Source organism: Copadichromis virginalis, linkage group LG7, assembly GCF_057382275.1.
Source record: "Copadichromis virginalis isolate Kocher_CV1m ecotype Utaka linkage group LG7, C_Virginalis_male_GT1.1, whole genome shotgun sequence".
NCBI classification, from domain to species: Eukaryota; Metazoa; Chordata; class Actinopteri; order Cichliformes; family Cichlidae; genus Copadichromis; species Copadichromis virginalis.
In genome coordinates, this window is record NC_140624.1 from 42,200,117 (window position 1) to 42,221,480 (window position 21,364).

Here is a 21,364-nt window from a genome sequence, read left to right on the forward strand (position 1 = left end):
CTCACCTGGTTTCCGGATTCTCTGCCGTAGCTGCTGCATGCTCTGAACACGGCCCATAGGCAGCCTCCACCTCCTCCACAATCCTCTGGTAACTCCAGCGAGCAGATTTGGGGTTTTTGTGGATTATGGCTCCAGCTGCGCCCCTCAGGCTGAATCTCAGTTGGACAGCCATGGTGTTCTCCGTCCAGCAGTTGGCCTTTGCACAGGTCTCGAACTGATAGAGAAAGTCTTTCCATGACCCTGACCCATCGAAATGGTCTGGTTGTAATGTGGGAATTTTCTCCTTGCCCCTCGTCTGTCCATCAGCACTACAATCTGCAAAACCCCCGTCTTGCACTACACCAGGAAAACAGCCGCGTGGCCCTGGCATGGCTTGTTTTGAACTGTGACCCTGGTCATGCTTGCAAAGCCCACACCCCCCATCTGGTGCTGGTATTGCCATGCGAGTTGTTGGGGAAAAATAGCCCTGAGCTGGCATTTCATAGCTGTACTGCGCAGGTTGGGGTATACCCGGCATAATGTGTAGCTTCGCTGGCTCAGTAAACGGCGTTTTTCTAGGGACACTGCAGGTACAGTTCATGGCGGTGAATGGCTGGCTGCATGGCCGAGATGTAACAATCCGAGGTGGGTGATCATGCGAGCCATGCTGTCCCACTGTGAGCGGTGTAGATGCAGTGTTACCAGGGCCTCCGCAGTCTGAGCACTGCAACTGCTTAAACTCACTGCACACTGCATTCTGCTTCGCTATTGGTGTTAAGAAAGGGTTGGTGTGAGCTGAAGGTGGCGGGGTGAGATGCCATGCAGCCTCAAACTCCGTCGTATAGACTGCTGCTATGCTCGCCGCTGGCGTTAACTCTATGTCCGTGATGAAGGGGTTGCTGCTGTGGATTCTATTGTTTACATAAGTGGCACGGTCCACATTAGCTGTGCCACTCTCTGGGGTTTCTGGCAAAAATGGGTTGCTGCTCTTACTGAAGTACGTTCCCATGCCATCCCCTTCAGCATCTCTCGGAGCCGCCATTTTCTCTGTCATCCGAGGGAAAAGAGAAAAAGAAAGTTCGCTCCCTCTCTCTCGGCGCTTTGCGGAGTTTTATCCCGGACGAGCCCCCAGTGTTACCGCGCCAGATCCGCGGCCCCGAACCGTAGTAAGGAAACCTCTGGCAGTTACTTGACTCGCAGCCGGCAACAGCTTACTATACAGGTCAACTCCGCTAGCAAGAAGATCGAGGGAGGCGTAGGAAACTGCTTTACCGAACCTTTATTTCTCCTCCAAGGCACGAACACCGCGTACAGTGGGCTGAAACAGTTTACTCACAGCGGGCATCGCCGATACAACTTTGGCTGCCGAGGGAGTTATTATATTCCTTTTATTTACTTTCTCTTCGTCTCTTCTGTAGTTAACCGTTACTTTTCTTTTCCTTCTCCGCTCACCCTCTCACACCCGACAGGCAGTTCCGCTACACACACCCGCATACATTTCCCATCAGGCTTCACCCTTAAAGGACCATGCCTGTAACACAGGGTTGTCTTGGTGTGATAATTCAGACAAACAATTGCAAGTGCATCAACCATAATCACAGCTTAAGGTACCCAACGGTGATATGCACAATCATAAATATGCAAGACATGGTTGATGCAACAGGGAAAACGGACACAAGTGATGCTTTTTGCTTACTTTTCAGCATTGCAGCTCACCAAGTAGGCAACAACATAGCAGGATGTCAACCGTTTTCATGTTGTTGTCTCCTAAGCTGCAGAGTCAATGAAAACAGATGCTCTGACGCTTACCTTAAGCATCTGTACTAATAAACAGTAGCGTACTACGTTAGTTAGTATGACAATTGTTGAAATTTAAAGAGTTTTATTGTAAATTAAAAAAAACACTGATGTCCTTTTTCTATCCACCTGTCTTTCCTCAGGTTTAGTCTTCTTTCATTTTTAATATGGTCACATTTTTCTACACTGCTCTTCCTCTCAGCTGTAATCACTTCCCTGCTCCTCAGAATCTCCCCTCCCTAACTTGTCTCTTTCCCCAAACCCCGGTCACATGGCTGAGAGCACGCAGGACGAATTTCATATCTAACTGTCAAGCTCTTCCTTTCCCTTCCCTTCATCATTTTTCACCGGAGACTATTTATCAGTTGCTACCTCACTGCCCCCGTGCTGTGCTCACGTATCACATATGAAGCTGGTGCAAAACTGTGAATATAAGACGGCACTGTAGAGAGAAAGGTTTTGTGTAGTGGATGATTGAGAGACGTTCTGCTCTATCCATTTCCAGCTCTGTTTCCTCTCATGTATAATGGATAATGCGTGCCTCTTGCACCATTGTTTGCTGATTCTAATCAGAGTGCCCAGCCTGTTGAATTATAAAACAGGTGGGCCAAATGAAAATGTATCAGAGGTTCTGAGGGACACCTGCTGATTAAAGTATAGACTACATTTATCACAAGTGTCCTTAATTGTGATTATTGTTACTGCAGGCACACACAAACTAAAACATTTCTTTTTCTTAATGCCCTTAAGTACCATTAGACTCACATGTCCGTATGCAAGCACATGCACACGCAGCTTTATGCCCATTACAACTGAAGAAGTCGGGGGTTTCTGAGAAGAAGTTGCTGTAGCAGAACTGCAGCGGCATGGTGAGCTATTTTTAGAAATGTGGTGAAAGGAGCTGGTTGGTGACACAGCACGTGCAGAGCCTTAGTCCTCAACAACACCCCCAAACTCTCAAAGGTTTGGTTTACATTAGCTGCAGTCTTAACCATTGACAGTGAACAGTGTAGAAGCCAAAAGACTCTGCGGTCACACAAGAAACATTTAAAATTACCGGTTAATTTGTTCTGTGTGAGGTTTTTGTTTTGCAGTAAAAACTTGTTGAACTGAGGTCTGTTCATCTATCCATTCATTTTCTTCCATTTATGCAATTCAGGGTTTTGGTTTGTGCTAGAGCTTATCCCAGCTGTCATAGTGCAGACCAGCACGTGGCACAGGGAGAACACAGAAACTACAAACAGCTGGATTCAAATACAGTGCTAACAACCGCACCACCTTTCTGCAAATCCCCAGCGTGGAAAGGTTGGGTCAGAGGCATACACATACTACTGAGCCCTCATTGAGCTGAGAAAAAGTTCACGCTTCAAAATGTTTTTAGCAGTGAACAATACAAAAACATCTAGTGTGAATTTAATTGAGATAAAGATCAGCACTACAGCATCTGCAAACTCTTATCATATAAATTACCTGACCCTGAGACAGCCCTCAGTTATGCTGCAATAGGCCTAGGCTGCTGGAGGTTACCCATGATGCGCTGACTGTTTCTTCTTCACTTAACTCTTTTCAGTCTCTGTGTGTTTATACACCACTCTGCATTAAATTAAAACGAGTTCTTATTCATCTCTGGCTCTCTTCCACAGCATGACCTAGTCCTGTCTTCCTCCCCTCACCATCCCTGAGCCTGGTTCTGCTGGAGGTTTCTTCCTGTTAAAAGGGAGTTTTTCCTTCCCACTGTCGCCAAAGTGCTTGGTCACAGGGGGTCATATGATTGTTGGGCTTTTCTCTGTTGTCTTTGTATTATTGTAGGGTCTTTACCTTACAATATACGACACCTTGAGGCAACTGTTGTGATTTGACATTATATAAATAAAACTGAACTGATTTTATTTTAAAATTGTTAGTTATTATTAATCTCTGACTCTCTTCCACAGTGTGTGGAAGCCCGAGGTTTGTTCCTGTTGAAGGGGAGTTTTTCCTTCCAACTGTCACCAAGTGCTTGTTCATAGAGGGTTGTCTGATTGTTAGACCTAAACAGTATAAAGTGCCTTGATGTTGAATTAAATTGAATTGAATTAACTTCAATTAAATTTACTTACATTTACTTTTGGTCCATGCTCACCTTTAGTGGCTGAATGTCACATTAGTAGGGGCTGCCTCCAATATTCTTATATCATAAGATAAATATATGAAATAATGATGATATAATATATTTAAACATTTTCTCACATTAACACTCAGAAACCTATGCAATTCCAAATAGTGTACTACTTACATTTGGTTCAAAAAAGAGGCTCAGCATTAAAACATGTCTGTTTTTCTTATATGTTACCAGCACAGAAGAGGATTTAGTTCGTAGCACCCAAGGACCAAGGAGATAAGTGATCTATTTGAAAGACAATATCCCAGTACAGGGGATTGGGCTAAACATAACCATTAGGAAGATAACTTATGTCACTTTGGTTAAAGATGGGATTATATGTTGTTTTCTGCTCCCAGTTTTTTAATTGAGGCTCCCAATCTTGTGCTGATCAATGAGTAATGAGGTAATGAACACAAATGTTGTATTTCCCTTCTATCATGTGAAGTTTGGCCATTTAATGACACAATCTTCTTCTTTTGCATGGTTCTATTAGCAATATAATAGAGTACTATCAAAACCCACTGTATGTGGAAAATGTGCATTAATTTGTACAACCACGCTTTATATTTCTTTATTTATTCCAGTATTTGTACATCACAGCAATGGAAGGAGGCTGAAGGGACGTGGATCAGAACACATATTATCACAATTATATGGTTCTATGCTCGGGTCAAACTTAAGGACAAAATTGTTTTATAGTTTTTAAGGTTTACAGATATCTAGAGGTGAGAATATGTACAGGAATATTAACTTCTCTTACTGGACTGCTAGTTATTTCACTTACATTGCTTACATTTCAGTATGGCACATATGACAGGTTGTAGAATATGCCTATATGGACTGCTATAAACAGGTCAGGTTTTATCATTAAATGGAAAAGTCAGGTTTGTCAGTCAGGTTTGTTTTTGTGCATTGTCTCAAGAGGAGCCTTGAGGGTTAAAGGGGTGAAAGAGCACAGAGTGCACTAAGAATACAGAGCTGTGTCTCAATAAGAAACTGTGTGAGAGAAGTGTTTTCACTGCACTCCGGCTCTTTCTGTGATGGAGATTGTGTGAGTCAGTTTGTGTATGTGTGTGTATGCTTACTGTGCTGGACAGGCTTTAATAATTGACGGTGGTGCCGGGCGGAGGTGTACACCCACAGATTCTCCTGCATACAAGGGATTCTTCAGCACAGATACGTCAGCAGTTAGCTGTATTGGGAAAGCATAACCACTAGGAGCATTTGGGCTGCGGTGTTCAATTAGTACTAGTGTAACTAGTATGTTAGTATAACTGATATTGATATTGTGAACACATCAGATTATTATTAAAAAATAAATATAATATGCATAATGCTTCCATTTTAGAGATAAACTCAGCATTTAAAGTCTGCATACAGTCAGCTGACAGTGTTCAAGTAAAATTAATACATTAAAAACATTAAGTGTTAAAATGGGCTGAATTATAGATCCCTTAATAGAGCAGTAGGTGGTTTCTTTTTCATCGAGCTTGCTGTTGGAAAGTTGAAACTATAAACAGCATATTTCAAGAGCTTAGCCGGTGGTTTGCTTGTATGGTAAAATCTACTACAGTGGTATTTTCTTCTTGCACAGTAACTCATTGTAAGCATACAGTGTTTAACTCACTTCTCATGTCCTCTCCTCTGTCATTCCTTGTAGTTATCACTGCAGTACATTTCTCCAGAGTACCTATACTGACACTGAAAGAACATCTTTGTCTCTCTCATCCCTTTTCCATTACACAGAATCACTAGAGGAACATTAGCAGGTCAGTGTCAATCAACCGTGAGATCTGGGACTATTATTTTTAAAGGAGAAGCCCTCCTTGGTATTTAATTTTTGCTATATGTGGCTAAATGTGTATCTGTAAAGTGTTGTAACCTGCAAAGAGTTGTGAGTAAAAGATTAACCTGTTAGCATCTATTTTTGCTTCTACCAGCACATTAACAATCTTGGTCTGTTGCTGTCAAGGTCAAGTATTCACAGATATAGTAAGTGCAGCCACAAAACAAAAAAATCCCAGCACACCCACAGTCTGCCATCTGCAATTACACCTATCAATGCAAACTGAGGACCCACTGAGAAATTAAGTCGCCCTAAAACAATCCTTCACTCTATCGCCTCCTGTTGTCTCAAACTCTGTCTCCCTCAGGCTGGGGTTGCCTGGAGCGAGGAGATAAAACGGCTCCATCTTAATCTGTGGGTGGTACAAGCCTACAAAGAAGGCAATTAGGATTATAATTTACAATTCCCTTGCCCTTCTCTCCTCTCTCTCCCCTTTCTCTTCTTTCCCACTCATACCTCCTTTCCACCCATGATTTAATGTCTTTGTGTGTCGTGTATGTGTGTGTGTGTGTGTGTGTGTGTGTGTCCCCACAGAGCAGCGCGAGCATTTGGAGAGTACCTGTCCCACACACACCCTGAAAACCGAAACGGATCAGGTCAGCGTCTCTGCCATCCTGTCATTTGTCCATCCCTCTATCTCCCCTGTGTGTGTTCCTTTATGCTTTTAGTTCTTTTCTCACCTCATCCTCTGCTGAAATGCCAGGAAGCACTCATTGGTGTGTCACGATGACAGCTGATAACCGAAGAAAGATGATTATCCACTGTGCCAGCTTGTCATTTTTTTCCCACTCTTTCTGTTTTCTTGCTCTTTAGCACCTTGGTATATTTCTCATTCTTTAGCACTTTTAGTTGTCTTTATAACCATCTTCGTTTTTCAAATTCTAGCTCATCTTCTGTGTGAAACCTTGGTGGGTCCTGACCCGGAGTCGCCAAGTGACACATTTGGCCCCAACAACAACAACCACCTCCATCCCTGTTCTGAAACTAAGGGCTGTGAGGACAAACAGGAGACCAGCCTAGTGACACAGCCACTGGGCTTACTCCAGCCAACCCCATCTTCTATCACACTTTCTAACAAGGCACCAGCACGATTGTCCCTCGAACGCAGCTTCTCAGTGGAGGAAGACCAGCAGAAGTGTGTGGAGTGTACACTGCAGCCTTCACGTGTGTACACCATCACCACCCAGCACGGTATGCTGATGAGCGCCGGCCAGGGCAGCAAGGAGAGCCTCGAACTGGACGTCCTAAAGGAGAAGTCGGGGAGCAGTGGGGTAGGATCTAGGGGTGGCTCGATCCAGCCTTCCAATTCCCCTTCCTCCGCCTCATCGTCTCCAACCCAGTACCATCGCGTAAGCAGTGGCCGTGGCACCAGCAGCTGTGGCAGCCACCATCACAGCAACCATCACCATAGTATGCACCATCATGGAAACCACCACCACCACAATGTCTCGAGCATGAATCCACCTTCCAGCAGCGGAGGAAGTAGCGCGGCAAGTGGAAGCAGCAGTAGCAACCAGCAGCCGCAGCTAACCGCTGCAGGCTCTCACTCTCATCATGCATCACACCACCACACCCACCATCATCATCACCTGTCTCAGCCTCCACTGCAGACCTCGGTCAGCGCCCACAACATTCGTAGCTGGGGCGAAGGTGGAAAAGGGGAGGCGGAGTGTAGCGGGTTGGCTTGTGAGTCGTGCAGTACTGCTCCCTCTCGAAGCCAGGGTTCCCTGGACCTGGAGAGTGCATCGAGAGAGGCAGGCAAGCAGCACCGACGCCTAGAGCGGATGTGGAGTGTGGACCGGATGACTGGGCTGGAGAGAGGTGAGAGGGTTCAGGACACAAAGGAAGGTAGAGGCTCAAAAGGCACAAACAAGTGGGGGGGGAGGGTAGTGTAAGGTTCTCCATAAAGCCCTGTGGCTGGAATGGGTATGGGACCAGAGATGAAATAGATTTTGATCTTTTTTCAGTTTTATGTAGTTATTTCTAAATAAATTAAATACACTTTAAATTTGACATACGATGTATATAATTAAGTCAAACTAACAGAATCAATAGAAGAGTATATTTTCTCTGTGAAGCAAATAATTATAATGGTAATTATTAATATTTTACATTTTTAGTAAACTTTAACAGTGATGATGTTTTGTATATAAACCAATAAGAATAGCTACTTAAACATTCACTTCAATTCAATACAGTTTTATTTGTATAGCACCAAATCACAACAACAGTTGCTTCAAGGCAGTTTATGCTGAAAGTTAAAGCCTCTTTATTAGTACAAAGAAGCAGAAAAAATAATAGAAAATGGCAAAAAGAAACTACAGTACAGTGCAAAACTCTTGAGCCACTCCTCATTCCTTAATATTTTGTTAGGGAAAATATAAAATTGGTGCAACAAGTTATAGAAACATGTGCAAACATACATGGCAATATGGTATATAAGGCAAAAATGTTTGTACAATTCTTGATATGACCGCCTTTATTCTTCAACGTAACCTGAACTCTCTTGGGAAAGCCTTCTTTGAATTCTTTAAGCAGTCTTCAGGAATAGTTCTCCAAGTTTCTTGAAAGACATTCAAAGCTCTTCTTTGGATGTCGGCTGCCTTTTGTTCCGTTCTCTGTCAAGATGATCCCACTGTGTGTCAGTAATGTTGAGGTCCGGGCTCCGGGGGGCAATCCATGACTGATAGTGTTTCATTGTGTGCTTTTCTATCCAGACATTCAGGTATACAGTTTGCAGGGTGTTGGCAGTGTGCTTGGGATCACTGTCATGCGGAACAATGAGGCCAATGCCAATTAGCTTTCCAGATGGTATTGCACTGTGGCTAAAAATGGACTGGATTTCAGAATTCCATCAATTTTGATAAGATCTCCAACACTGGCTGAAATGAAGCCCCAAACCATGACAGAGCCCCCACCGTGTTTTGCAGATGGCTGTAGACACTCCTCTTCTGTCTGATTTTAACTTTTTTCCCCTGCCTGTTTCCATGACTTTAAAATACTGTTGATCTGATTTAGATAGGGCTTTTCTTTTTTTTTTTTTTTAGGCCTCCTATTGCCTATGATGTTCTCCACTTGTCCAGTTTCTTAAATTTTCAATGACACGCTGCAAATTTTCAACAAATTACACTTGTCTCGGTGTACAAAATACTATTTGTAGATCCAATGAAAGAAATGGAAACCAACATGGTCTTTTTGGCAGGCTTCTTGTAATAAAGTGCCTAAAGATTGAAGTTAAAGTTATCTGAATAAAATTGTCTGTTATGTGCAGCTCTGGTTCATTACTTAGGTGCCTTTTAATGTTGGGGTGATAAATAGATCAATGTTAAGTGGCTTAACAAACAACAATAAAGCATTCCTCTGAAATGATCAGGTATAAGCACTGGACTGAAACAAGAGAGAACTATTGTTCAAGACCGCTCTAAAAATTACAATGAATTCTTGGAAGCAAAACATAAAGAAAATGAGGATTGGCTCGAGACTTCTCCACAAAAATTCATCTTTTTAATTCATGACGTTTAAAGGACGGCACAGTGGTGCAGCGGTTAGCACTGTGGCCTCACAGTAAGAAGCTTCTTGTCTTCCCTTTCATGTAGAGACTTGATGTTCCCCCTGTGCCTACATGGGTTTGTATCCAAAGTCCAAAGACATGCTTGTTAAGTTAATTGGTGATTCCAGCTTGGTGTGTGGTTTGATGAATAGTTAAGAAAATGGACGAGTGAATGAAGGATGTTATAGTGATGAAAAATAGTGCAAATGTAGGTTATAAAATCACTAGTAAAACACACCTTTGGTAGTTTTCACGAAAATCTTCTCCATCAGATTACTTTTTTTTTAAACTTAAGATTCCATATAAACTCTATTTATAATACCTGAGTATAAAACAAGTAACAAATAAGCCCTTCATAAAATGTCAAGAAATAACACTTATTGCTATCAGTGTTTATCAGTCTAAGGAAACAAAACAAAAATAACGGATGCCTGCATTAAAATAAGCTAATATTATATTTATTACTTCAAATCTATTTCTTCTCAGGTCTGGAGGGGATCGAGAGTTTGATGTTGTAACGTGGTGATCTGTATTTTTGACTCTTCGTCTGCCCGTCTCTTTCTTTGTGTCTCCCTCTCTCCATTTGTGGAGTGCTGGACTGTGAAGTGCTGGTGCTGGTTTTGTGATTTCATATTTCCAATAAATTTACTACGACATTTGCCAATATGGTCTATTTTTCTCTGTCTATTAAACTCGGAAACCTCATTTTTCTCTCTAATTGCAGAGGACACCAACTGGTTCCCCAAGGAAAATATGTTCACCTTTCAAACTGCTACAACAACCATGCAGGCGTGAGTGTCCAGTTCCTGTGCACACACGTACACAAACATGCACAGTCACAATTATGCCAGATCTGCTGTTTGAAAGGTCAGAGTAAACGTACCATGGCAATGTCTTATACAACTGCCTAGAAACAGACCATTACTGGCATACTTAACATTAAGGATTTTCTAATTGATTATCTTCTAGGCTGCCATTGACTTCCCCGTGAGCAAGTTTAAAAATCAACTTGCAAACTATTATAAGTTTTGCTTAAGGAGGACATCCATCATAGTGACTATTTTGTTAATTCTCACATTTCCTTTTGGTTAAAATGTAATCAGCTACAAGTTTTTCTTCAAAGAAGAATAAAAGAAATGCTTAGACTGATCACTCTCATCTCATATGCATCATCATATTTATCGTTGTCCATATTACTAGTCTACACGAAAACCTGAAAACACCCCTTTTGAGGGCCGTAAAATCAATGCTGCATGTGCATTCGAGCTGGAATATTAGTCAGCACGTTTGAATAAAAACGCGTGCACCTATTTGTGTAAGTGCATGAATTTATCTCTCAAAAACACCTGCAGTTGCAGAATATTTCTACTGTCACAACTTCTGATTAAAATATGCAGAATCTCCCACCGTTTCCAGCAAACTGTTTCTCCCCTTCACTGTCATTTTACCTCTTTTTAAGTCATTCACTTTGTGTTTTCGCCTTTCACCTTGTATTAGATGCTTGTTGCACCATCTGTTGAGCCCAAAGTCACACTCAACCACATATCCCGCAAAAGCTGTTTGATTCTATAATTAAATGCAAACCTACGGCACTAATATGGCTTTACTTTATTAGTTTTTACACATGGAGATTAAACATAAACTTCCTCTGTCTCATTCTGATTCTGTTCTTTGCCTCTCTGAGACTCAGTGCTCTCTGGTGCCTTAACTGTTTCTTCTTCTTTCTTGCTTCTCTTCTTGCATGCTAATTAATCTTGGGACCATCAAACAGGATCTCGTGAGTATTGTTCCCTGCCTGATTTCTTTTTTCCTCATCTAAATCCCTCGTCCTTAACTGCTGTTCCTTAACTTAGATGCTATCATTTAACCTTCATCATCGGGCTGCTTGTTGCGCTGAGTTAAAGAAAATAAATCATTACAAGAGAGAACCAAGCAGGATGTAGCGCAGTGCTCTCAAATAATATGAAAACTGAAATACATTTAATATTGCGTGTTTAGCTCTCTGAACAACTATAAAGCGCAGTCAGCACAAATAATGTTAATTCATGTAAAAACTCAAAATGGCTAAAAATGTGACAGAAGGGAAGTCCGGTGTAATCCAGTGCTGCTGAGTAAGTCTGCCAAGCTCAAGTACAGAAAATGTCTGTGCGTTGGCTGACCTAAACCCTGGCAGCTCACATGCGCCCTGCAGTTTTACCAGTTTGGCACGCACACACTCGTCTAGGTCACAGCAATAGAGGGACTTTGGCCATTTAAGATATTTGTGTTAGTTATGTTGGTGCTCTAATCCTTCTTCACAGCCTTCCTAATTATCACTAAATCTGTGCTGGCTGACTTCAGCCATGTTTGGAACTAAATGTGTCTGAGAGATTTCATAAGTACAAGAACAAGTATTTATAGTGCAAAAATTCAATCCAAGTGTCTTCCAGTAAAATGCAACTTTTGGCTGTATTCAGTAAGTTCCATAAAACTTTGATAGATAAATAGCCTGTAAGAAATGTGCTGTGTGCAAAAGCTTCCTAACTAGCTTCAGCGATAAGATAAATGCTAACATATTAACACTGCTTAACCAAGCCAGAACCTTAACATTTCATACTACATACCCCTTCCTGCTGCACCACACTGTGACTAACTAAGCCCAGCTAACCCGAGCTGCTACTTAACACTGAAAACATGTCAGGTTTTTATTAAACAGTCCACTCTTCAGTTGTAAGCACAAAGGTATTCAGTCCTGATGTCAGTATTTGTTATAAAAATATAAAAACCCCAAATTAACTGATTGTACTAAACAGTATGTATGATTAAATATATCATCATTTGAGAGAGAAAGTTTTCAAAGATATCTGTGTAGTCTATGAAAATCTATGTACACCCTTACTGTTTCCATAGAAATCAAGGAGGTAAGTAGCAGGAAAGTGCTGTTAATCACAATTAGATTAATCAGTTAATTAGACTTGTTAGCGTGTTACATGTCAAAGTTCATGAAAGTACAATTAGAAAAAGATTGAACTAGTATGGCTTGTTGGAAGAGTTGCCATGGCAGCAGGCCTAGGTTTGACTCTTGAGATGTTTTGCCATAATGCACAGTGGCACGTGGCACATGTTGGTGAAAACCAAACACAACATACCAGCAAAAACACCTCATAGCAACTGTCAAGCATGGTGGTGCAGGGAAGATGATTTTTGCAACAGGACCTGGGCATCTTGCACTCACTGAGTTGACCATGAACTCATCAGTAAACCAGTGTTCTAGATGTTAGGCCACGTGTCCTAGAGCTTACATCCCAGGCAAAGTAAGTAGCAATGTTGTGGTAGCACTTTAGAGAGCTGTGCAAAAACAAATGGCTGGTAACCATAACGAACTAAAGCAACCTCGCAAAGAAGAATGGGCCAAAATTCCTCCACAACTCCTTTGAGTCATTGGGGTGTACTTAGCTTTTAAAAGGGCAGCATAGAGACCTTTGAAAACTTTCATTTTCATGTGACTCTGTGCTATTTCTAAAAACCTGTAAATAACATATCCAAGATCAACTCTGTTGTTTTGTATTATCAATACTTGACTAGGTAAACTAGCTAAAATTGGAGATACTTCTGACCAGTTTTATGGCTGAGGTGCCATGAAGTGCCAGTCTGGTGGAAGTGGATTAACACAATATTGTTTTGGGGTTTGTTTTTTTGTTTTCTTAAAATGGGATTTCTTTCCCAAACATAGAAAGTAAAGCCACACCTCTTCATTAAATGGGCATGTTATTTGAGGGGGATTTTACTCATTCATTTTTATTTACTCGAGCAGAATGTGAAGTGCCCACAGTGGGGTATCACTGGTTAAAGGTAGTCTAGCTAAAACTCTGATTTGGACAAATGTTAATCAGTTTCACAGAATTGTTGGGTCACACTTTCAAATGACAATTAAGACTGTTGAAGACATAATCGCACATTGAAAGTGGTACATTTCACACCACGTTTGTACTTTGACACATGGAAGTCCAGTGTGAGCCCAGTGGTATGACTTTCTGCTAGTCAGAACACACTCAAGTTTCTCAGTAGTTCATATGAACGAATGGCATGCCTCCACAAAAAGAAAAATCCTTCTTTTCTAAGAGGTCTTGCTAGGGGAAGATAGTTTTAATGTCAAGAAATGTTTCCATTAAAAATTGATGTACCTCATGTTGTGAATAAATACCCAAAGTACTGAAGAACGTGCATGTATTTGAGTGTAGCTGCTTTTTGAGTTCACATACCTGCAAGAGCTGATTTAAGTATAGTGTATACTCCAAACTCAACATAACATTAAAATGCAAAGAAGGGTGCACTAGAAGCAAAGCGGAACTGATTCTGGGATGGTACAAAAAGTAAAAAAGTATAAAATTCCCCCCAAAACAAACTATTTCTTTAAGAATTGAAAAGTGTAACACTTGAAAAGTCACTTAAGGTGACAAGATACTCATTTCTATGGGATGATGGATTATTATAGATGCAAACTGGCACATGGGGTTATTTACCTTGCTGGTCTTTTTAGTCAAAGCTATCTGCTGTCTACCTACAACAGCATCCTCTTTACAGCCCAAAAACCCCTGCAGCTCAAAGCCGTGGCATCAGCCTCCCTGCACTGTCCTACCCCTCACTATGCCAGCATTCTCCCTCTCTCATCCCTTTAATACTGTGCCACATCATGGCAGGGCTTTCCGGGGATTTGTGCAGAGAAAAAGGAGAGAGAGGGAGCAGGAGTCAGCAGAAGTCATCCAGAGGTACGAAGCATCCCCCCTCCCCTCCTCAGGCACAGTTTTTGGCGCTCATTTCTGGCTATGGTTCTGTTATTGCTTATTTACAGCCATATCTAATCTGTGTAAGCCAAATAGTTGGAACATGGCACACGAGGTGTGAGGACATCAGGTTTTAAAAGAACCAGAAAAGGATCGCCTCACAATGCCCCAATTTCAAAGCCAGAATGAATCAAACTTTTATTCCAGTGTAAGGCTGGAAAATTGAAGATATGCTACATGGACAACTTATTTTTGTTTTTGTAGATAAGTTGTATGCAATTTGTCTGAATTAATTTGAGAAATATTTTGTATAGTTGCAAGCACCTAAGCATTTAAATCTGTAGTACACCACAGGCTGCTTTATTAGAGCTACATTTTAAATATGATGATATTGTTTTTATAAATATGTGTTTATTTACCTCAAAAATTTTGATTCTGCAACATGGAGAAATGACTTTAGTTGCAAGTTCAGAACCTGTTTCACCCGGGCCCTGATACTCTGTCACACAGGGGCAGATGGCGTCTGCGACACAAGGCAGTACATCTCGATTCCTTTGACATCTGAGTGTTATCCATCTGCAGTGCCAATGTCATTAAAGCTGCGTGTTGTTTCATCGAAATGTGTGATTTGAGCACAAGGGAAAATAAACTGCAGAACAAACTTTTGGGGGCAGTTTACCTCTAAAACACACAAAAATCCATCCTGTGTCTGTCTCAAAGTGTTATTCTAAAAATATGGATTTTAGCACATTGAGGCTTTCTTTACCCTAAGGCTGTCAAAATATTAAAATGCATGTTTATTTTTCTTTCTCCATTGTGGCTTTTTATCCACTCTAACTGGGTATTTGAACAACAGAAACAGATCAAAAACAAAACCAACCTCAAAGTGAATGCATTAGAAAATGCCTGCTTTGTGGACAGGGAACGTTATATATTTTATAAATGAGACATGAAATCTCTTGATGACACAATACTCTTTGTGATTGACTTTGTTCTTCATCATTTCCTTTCTGTAACTCTGAAACAGCTCAGTGAAAGCTTCTGTATGGAGATGTTGCAGTGGTGCTGGCTTAAGAATGGGATTTATTGTATTTTCTTGCCCACGGTGAACTCTAAATAATCATCCATATCACAGTCTGCTGATATAAACAGAATTTAAAAATGTATTCACATTAGGGTAAATCTGGTCTCTACCACAGCACAAAAGAATTATTCGTATAACAAGGCAATTTTCACGCAGGGTTTCTGTTAAAAACCAGTGAAAGCAGTGGATTCAATGCAAATTTTTCCACTTTGTTTGTTATATTATGAGATAATAATAATGAAGATAAAACTATAAACAAAAGCAAGGAAAAGTGAAGGAACCATTTCAATGCCTAATCACTCCAATTTTTACTTTCACTCTTGAATTCTCTGAGTTATTACAGCTGCTTTGTGGCTTGTTTACGTGGGCTTTTTTATACCGTTCCTTATTTTCTCTATATTTTTTGTTTCGTTAAGCAGACAGATCGATAGATAGACATCTGAGACGGTTCTAAACGCTCTGTTTTCTTTCTACTACTAGCTCTGAATATGTGTATAACATGGCCACACAGCCACAGGTGTCTGAGCAGAGCAGTCTGACCCATCTTCTTTTTATAAGAGACAGCGAATCTGATTTATATTGCGTGAAATTCTCCACATTCACTTTCACTATTAACTGAACTAAAACTGCATCATTATTATGTGTTATAGCAAAAATATCAAAAATATATAGACGTTAAAAATGCCATAAGAGTCTAGTGTTACTTCCAAAACACAGGGAAAAACAAAGCCAGGAAGTCCTTTCCATAATCATTACTAAAAAAAGTGTTCACTTTATATCTGTGATTTTCATCCCTGTTGTCTGCACAAAATTAAGACACTGCAGGTGTGATAGCATCTATTCATTTTCCACTTATTTAACTAGGTGGTGTGATTATGTTTCTGCTCATTTAATCAGCAATTTAGTCTGCAAATTTTACAGTTTACTACTGCAATAATGAACCACATATCATTTTAATAATCTAGGACTAAAGGAAACAAAATAGTTTTTCTGTGATAAGTATATGCACTATATTTAATTTCTAATTTAGACCATGTTACACTAGATCTAGATGATGAAGTTAGCTGTACAAACATGCAAAATCAAACCATGAATAAGTTATTCTCCTGACATTATTAAAGAAGTAAATCAAGGGAAAGAAGACTCTAAAGACTTCTTTCCCCTTTCTGCTGCTTCTATATTTATAGGCTTTACCAACAGACAATCACGCATATATTTCCCCACACACAACCACACGCTGAGACCATTAATAATGAGTGTTGACTGGTAGCTTAGTGAATCAACACTGAGTGTAGAGGGGACATGGGAGGAGCTCAGAAAGATAAAAGGATGTTTATCTGGGACTCTTGCATAGAACATTATGTCAGGATCAGGCAGCAAGTCACCCACAAAGTCTACACAAACCATAATACTTTGCTGCTATTAAGAAGATTAAACGCTTCCAAACAGTGCATGGTAATGCAACATCTCCAATATTTACTTACTCATAGGCTAGTATGAACGTTTATGTGTGTATGATCTGGTTTTAGATGGGTCAAAACCAACACCAGTCACACATTATGTTTCAGTGTACAAGACAGTTTAAATATCAAATATGTGTATCTCTGGTTATTTAATATGACATTTGATTGACAACTCATTTGGAAAATTCTTTGAAAGCCACACTCTGACTCATACCACAGTTTTTATAATATATAAAGCACGCGTTTATGTCCTTTATCTATAGTTTCATGAAAGTATGTACCTTTTTAAGCATTTTATGGTGAACCTTTTAAAATAGATGCATAACTATCATCCTTCTTTCTTTTCAGTGTTAGGGTTAGCAATGTCCCTGCTGTGTGTACTATGCAAGTGTGTTGCCCATTTAGTTCAGTATTACCTGAAATATCTGAGTTTCTTGTCTTTTCATGTGCTATAATTTTAGTCTGATTTGTGTTTTTATTTATTTGATTTTTTGCTTTAAACTTGTTAACAAACTCCACCACTAATATTGATAAACCGGACTGAGTAAAAACCATTTTTGCACCAATCACACACTGGTTGCAGAGGAGGAGTATTTCCTAAAGACTTTAGACATGGTCAATATATGTCATGGACATTATTCCATAAATTGTTCACTAGGTCTATGCTAACTTGACCAAAAAAAGCTACTTCTGAAGCTTTAATGTCTTGTTCAGATGAGAGCTGAGCAGGGTTTCCCTTCTGGCTGCTGTTGCATTATAATCTTGTGCGTTTCAACAATCTAAAAAAAAAAAGCATAAAAAGAGGTATTGTCACCATGTGGTAGCCCACATTACTCCCACAGCACTGTTTTGACCACTCACGCTGACAAGTAAATGAATATATATTTACCTAATTAGCTCTTTTTTCAAACCTCTGTTATAAATAGATGCGTGACACTAATGTGTGTGTTTTTGTGTGTTGCCTGACTTTTTTTCTCCCCACCCACCGCTTCCCCTTTCTCTTCTTTACATTTTGGTCCTTCCTCTGTCCTCTGTTATCCCTCCTCCGCTTTGATTTTGCTACCCACAGGAACTTCCGGAAGCATCTTCGGATGGTGGGCAGCAGAAGGCTTAAAGCACAGAGTGAGTCAGATGTGTGTGGTTGATATGTTTGCTCAAATTGACTGTGATGTTCTTCACCCCGCCATCACAAGTGTTTTGTTTTCCTGTTTATTTTGGCGTGTTCTCGCCTGTGTGTGTGGCACCAAGCACTGCTGCTGCTTTGCTGGGATTTTTTTTTTTTTTTAAATCAGCATATTGTCTCTCTTTGAAGATTATATATTGATCAGTGTGTGTTTGATAAGTCAGCGATATGACTGTGCATGTGTATTTATGTGTGTGTGTGTCTCTGTGCACAGTACGTGCTTTCTAGTTGCAGCACTTTAAATGTTTGTTTTTTTGGTTGTTTTTGTCGTAAAGCACACACAAAAATAAATTACATACTTTTAAAAAGGCAAAAAATGAGGCAATGGGTTGCGGTGATTGAAAAGTGTGTGTTTTTCTTTTTAAAAATAGTGAGCGGGGCATCACTGAGACGGGTCTGTGAGACAAATGAGATCTTAGAGTCCTGTGACTGCAACCTTTCAAGAAACTTGATAGATTGGATTGACTCATCCAGAGTTTTATTGTCTTTTATGATTTTAGAAAATATGGAAGTACAAAGAAAACACGTACAGTGTGCTCTGCTAAAAATGGTGATCTTTTTATTTCTGTCAGCACTCATAAATCCATGTGAACGTTCAAAATTAATACAGCCATCTTTCTTAAATGAAAATCAAAGAATCTTTAAAGTCTCTGTTGAAGCCATTACTAAAACCTAAACATGACACCATCTCCTGATTCTTTCACTGTAGAAATATATGACATCCCCAAATCTTGATGCTGATGTCTGTAAGGGAAAGTGATCTCACATTCCTACAGTACTGTGCAAAAGTCTTGAGCTATCCCTCATTTCTTTATATTTTGCTCAGAAAATAGGAAAAAGGCGCAACGATTTATTGAAATATGTGCAAATATGTTTCCATTTATATATAAGGCAAAAACAGAGTATTTGATGTGACCACCTTTATTCTTCAACACATAGTGAGCTGCTTAGGAAAACTTTCTTGTAATTTCTTTAAGTAGTCTTCAGGAATAGTTCTCCAGCTTTCGTAAAGGACATTCAAAGCTTTTCTTTGGATGTTGGTTTGCTTTTGTTCCATTCTCTATCAAGTTGATCCCACACTGCTTCAATAACGTTGACATCCGGGCTGATACTATTCCACTGTGTGTGTTTTTCTAACTAGTTATGCTTTTACCGCACTGGCAGTGTGTTTTAGATCGCTATCATGCTGAAAAATGAAGCTGTTGCCAGTGAGATGCTTCCCGGATTGTACTCCATGTTGGCTCAAAATCTGATCATCATACTTTTCGGTGTTCATAGCTCCATCAATTTTCCCCAACAACCCCTCACCTCCTTCACACAGATTGACAATGGAAGCAAAAAATAAATAAATGTAGGGTGGCTCAAGTTCTCTCTCTTCATGGACACATGAGCGTTTTGTTAGGGCCAAGCTAACCTGAGTATAGTTAGTTAACCTGCAGTTTGGTTCTGACTTAAAAAATACACAAAGCTGTATTTGTTGTGCTAAGAATATAGAATAGGACACGTTTAAATCATTACATTAAAAAAGTTGAGCCTCTGAATTTCCTTATAAAAGAAAAGATGAAGACGTTGATGTGAGAAGCAACATGAACAAAGTCAGGATTAGGGATGGGTATCGTTTAGGTTTTATCCGATACCGGTGCCAAACCAGTACTTTTGAAACGGTGCCGTTTGTTAGCCTTTTCTGCAGCTATGGGGCATATATGATATCATTCTTGGCTGGAAGCAGTGCTTAAACAATGGAAAAACCACAAACTTTGGCCAAACACCTCTCATGTTTAACTGTTTTCCACTTTTTCTTTGGTCATTTTAGCCTTTTTGGCCAGGGTGAAGGGAGCATCTGCCATCAAACAAGAGGACAGCCGCATGTAGCTATGATGATGTTTGCTAGTTCAGCTTACATGCATTAATGTAATAACGTGGTTAGCCTACTCAACGTAAATTAGCTACTCACGCAGAGAAGAACTGCTGCTGCTGCCATCATCATCCGTCATCATTTCTGCTACACTGGCAGGGCTAGGGGCCAGGACTCTACTCCTCCAGTTTTTGGGGGATGTTGCTAACTCCGGTCCGAGGCACCACACCCGCAGTAGATGTGCACAGCGTGAGGTCTTGCAGCAAGCTATCAAATACGGCACATTTCTCGGCTTTTTAAAAAAACGCTATGCGTCGCCAGGTGTTTCATCGGATTTGAGGTGTTACCTCCTTTGAGAGTTTCACAGTATCACAGTATCAGCTTAAAGCACTTGTTGCAGGCTGCTGAGTTTGCATATTTTGCTGTGAAGTACAGCCAGACTTTTGACCGCTTCGCCTTGGGTATTTTTAATCTGTAGCTCTGCTCTACAAGAACGTACGTACCTGGGCCCGCCTACTATCCTCGGAAATCTAAAATGATTGGCGAGAATCTAAAGTGTATCACAGCTCAGGAAAGAAAAGCACCGAAATAAAGCACTGAAATGTGCGCTGCTTTTCGGTCTGGTTACTACCGTTTATGTCAGAACCGATACCGGTACCCATCCCTAGTCAGGACCCATCGTCCTGAAAATCCACACAAGCCAAAAAATATGATGCCCTGAGGACCACTGTTGATTAACTGTATCAAACACTTTCATGTATTCTAAAGATATTCTAAGAGCACAGTGATTACTGTTCAAAGCAGAACAGATTTTATCGCAGAGTAGCTCAGTGAAGCTGGTAGGATATAGAAACTGGAGCGAGGAGAGGATGACTGTTTGTCTACTGTACAGTACGTGTTTGTTCGTTTGTACATGTAGGCAGTTTGTGCAGAGGAGAGATGCCATCGTATTTACACTACATTTGTGCACTTCCTCCATCCACCTTTGCGCTTTCATGTGTTGAAGATGGTGAGTGTATAGCAGAAACAGCCAGTTTGCAGGTTTCTCTCTCCCCGCCTGCACTAGCATTCGCTGAACGTAGATCGAAGAGTTTCAGCCGTTCCTGGAGTGATCCCACCCCTGTCAAGAATGACTCTCCTCATGAACCCAGAGAGAGTGAGTTTACGCAGTCTCACACATGTGCACACAACGACAAACAAACAGACACCAACAAAGAGTTGCTGACAGCTGCAGGGAGCAAACGCAAATAGTTAGAGAGAAAATGTTGTTTTTCAAGCTAACCAGATTACAAACACTTAAATAGGGAGGTTTTAACATTCTCTCATCGGGCTTCCAGAGTCAAGTTTTTTAACATATAAGGAAATCTGTGCTAAAATTACTTACCCCACCTTGATAATGGGGGGGGGGGGGACCTTTGCAAACCAAGCTTTCAGCGTAGCTTCAAGTCTGACCCTTTGGGTCACAGAGATTACTTCTGCATATACTACATTTAAGCAACATTTAATATGGACATCCACCTTGTAGTTGGATAAGAAAAATAAGGACAAACCTAATAGGTGACTTTTAATTTGTATGTAGCAAAATTTGCAGTCGTGAATGTTGGGACGTTGACATAAAACTTTGCATTTAAGCAAAGTGAGATGAGCACAAAAACATTCCCTTTTAAAAAGGTTTTAAACCTCGTAGACGAATATTATTAG

At 40.5% G+C, this 21,364-nt stretch overlaps 1 protein-coding gene across 4 annotated transcripts in view; it reads left to right on the top strand.

Moving 5' to 3' along the window:
* The window catches only part of nsmfa (NMDA receptor synaptonuclear signaling and neuronal migration factor a), a 50,842-nt gene that overhangs the window by 15,111 nt on the left and 14,367 nt on the right, over nucleotides 1-21,364 (top strand). Inside the window, exons 2-6 of one of the 4 annotated variants that reach the window (XM_085463455.1) lie at nucleotides 6,300-6,361; nucleotides 6,651-7,586; nucleotides 10,040-10,106; nucleotides 17,695-17,747; nucleotides 20,730-20,819. In XM_085463455.1, the coding sequence (XP_085319581.1) occupies nucleotides 6,300-6,361; nucleotides 6,651-7,586; nucleotides 10,040-10,106; nucleotides 17,695-17,747; nucleotides 20,730-20,819 (1,208 nt within the window). The remainder of the gene's footprint in view (nucleotides 1-6,299; nucleotides 6,362-6,650; nucleotides 7,587-10,039; nucleotides 10,107-17,694; nucleotides 17,748-20,729; nucleotides 20,820-21,364) is intronic. The other 3 variants (XM_085463456.1, XM_085463457.1, XM_085463458.1) reach the window with 3 other exon arrangements.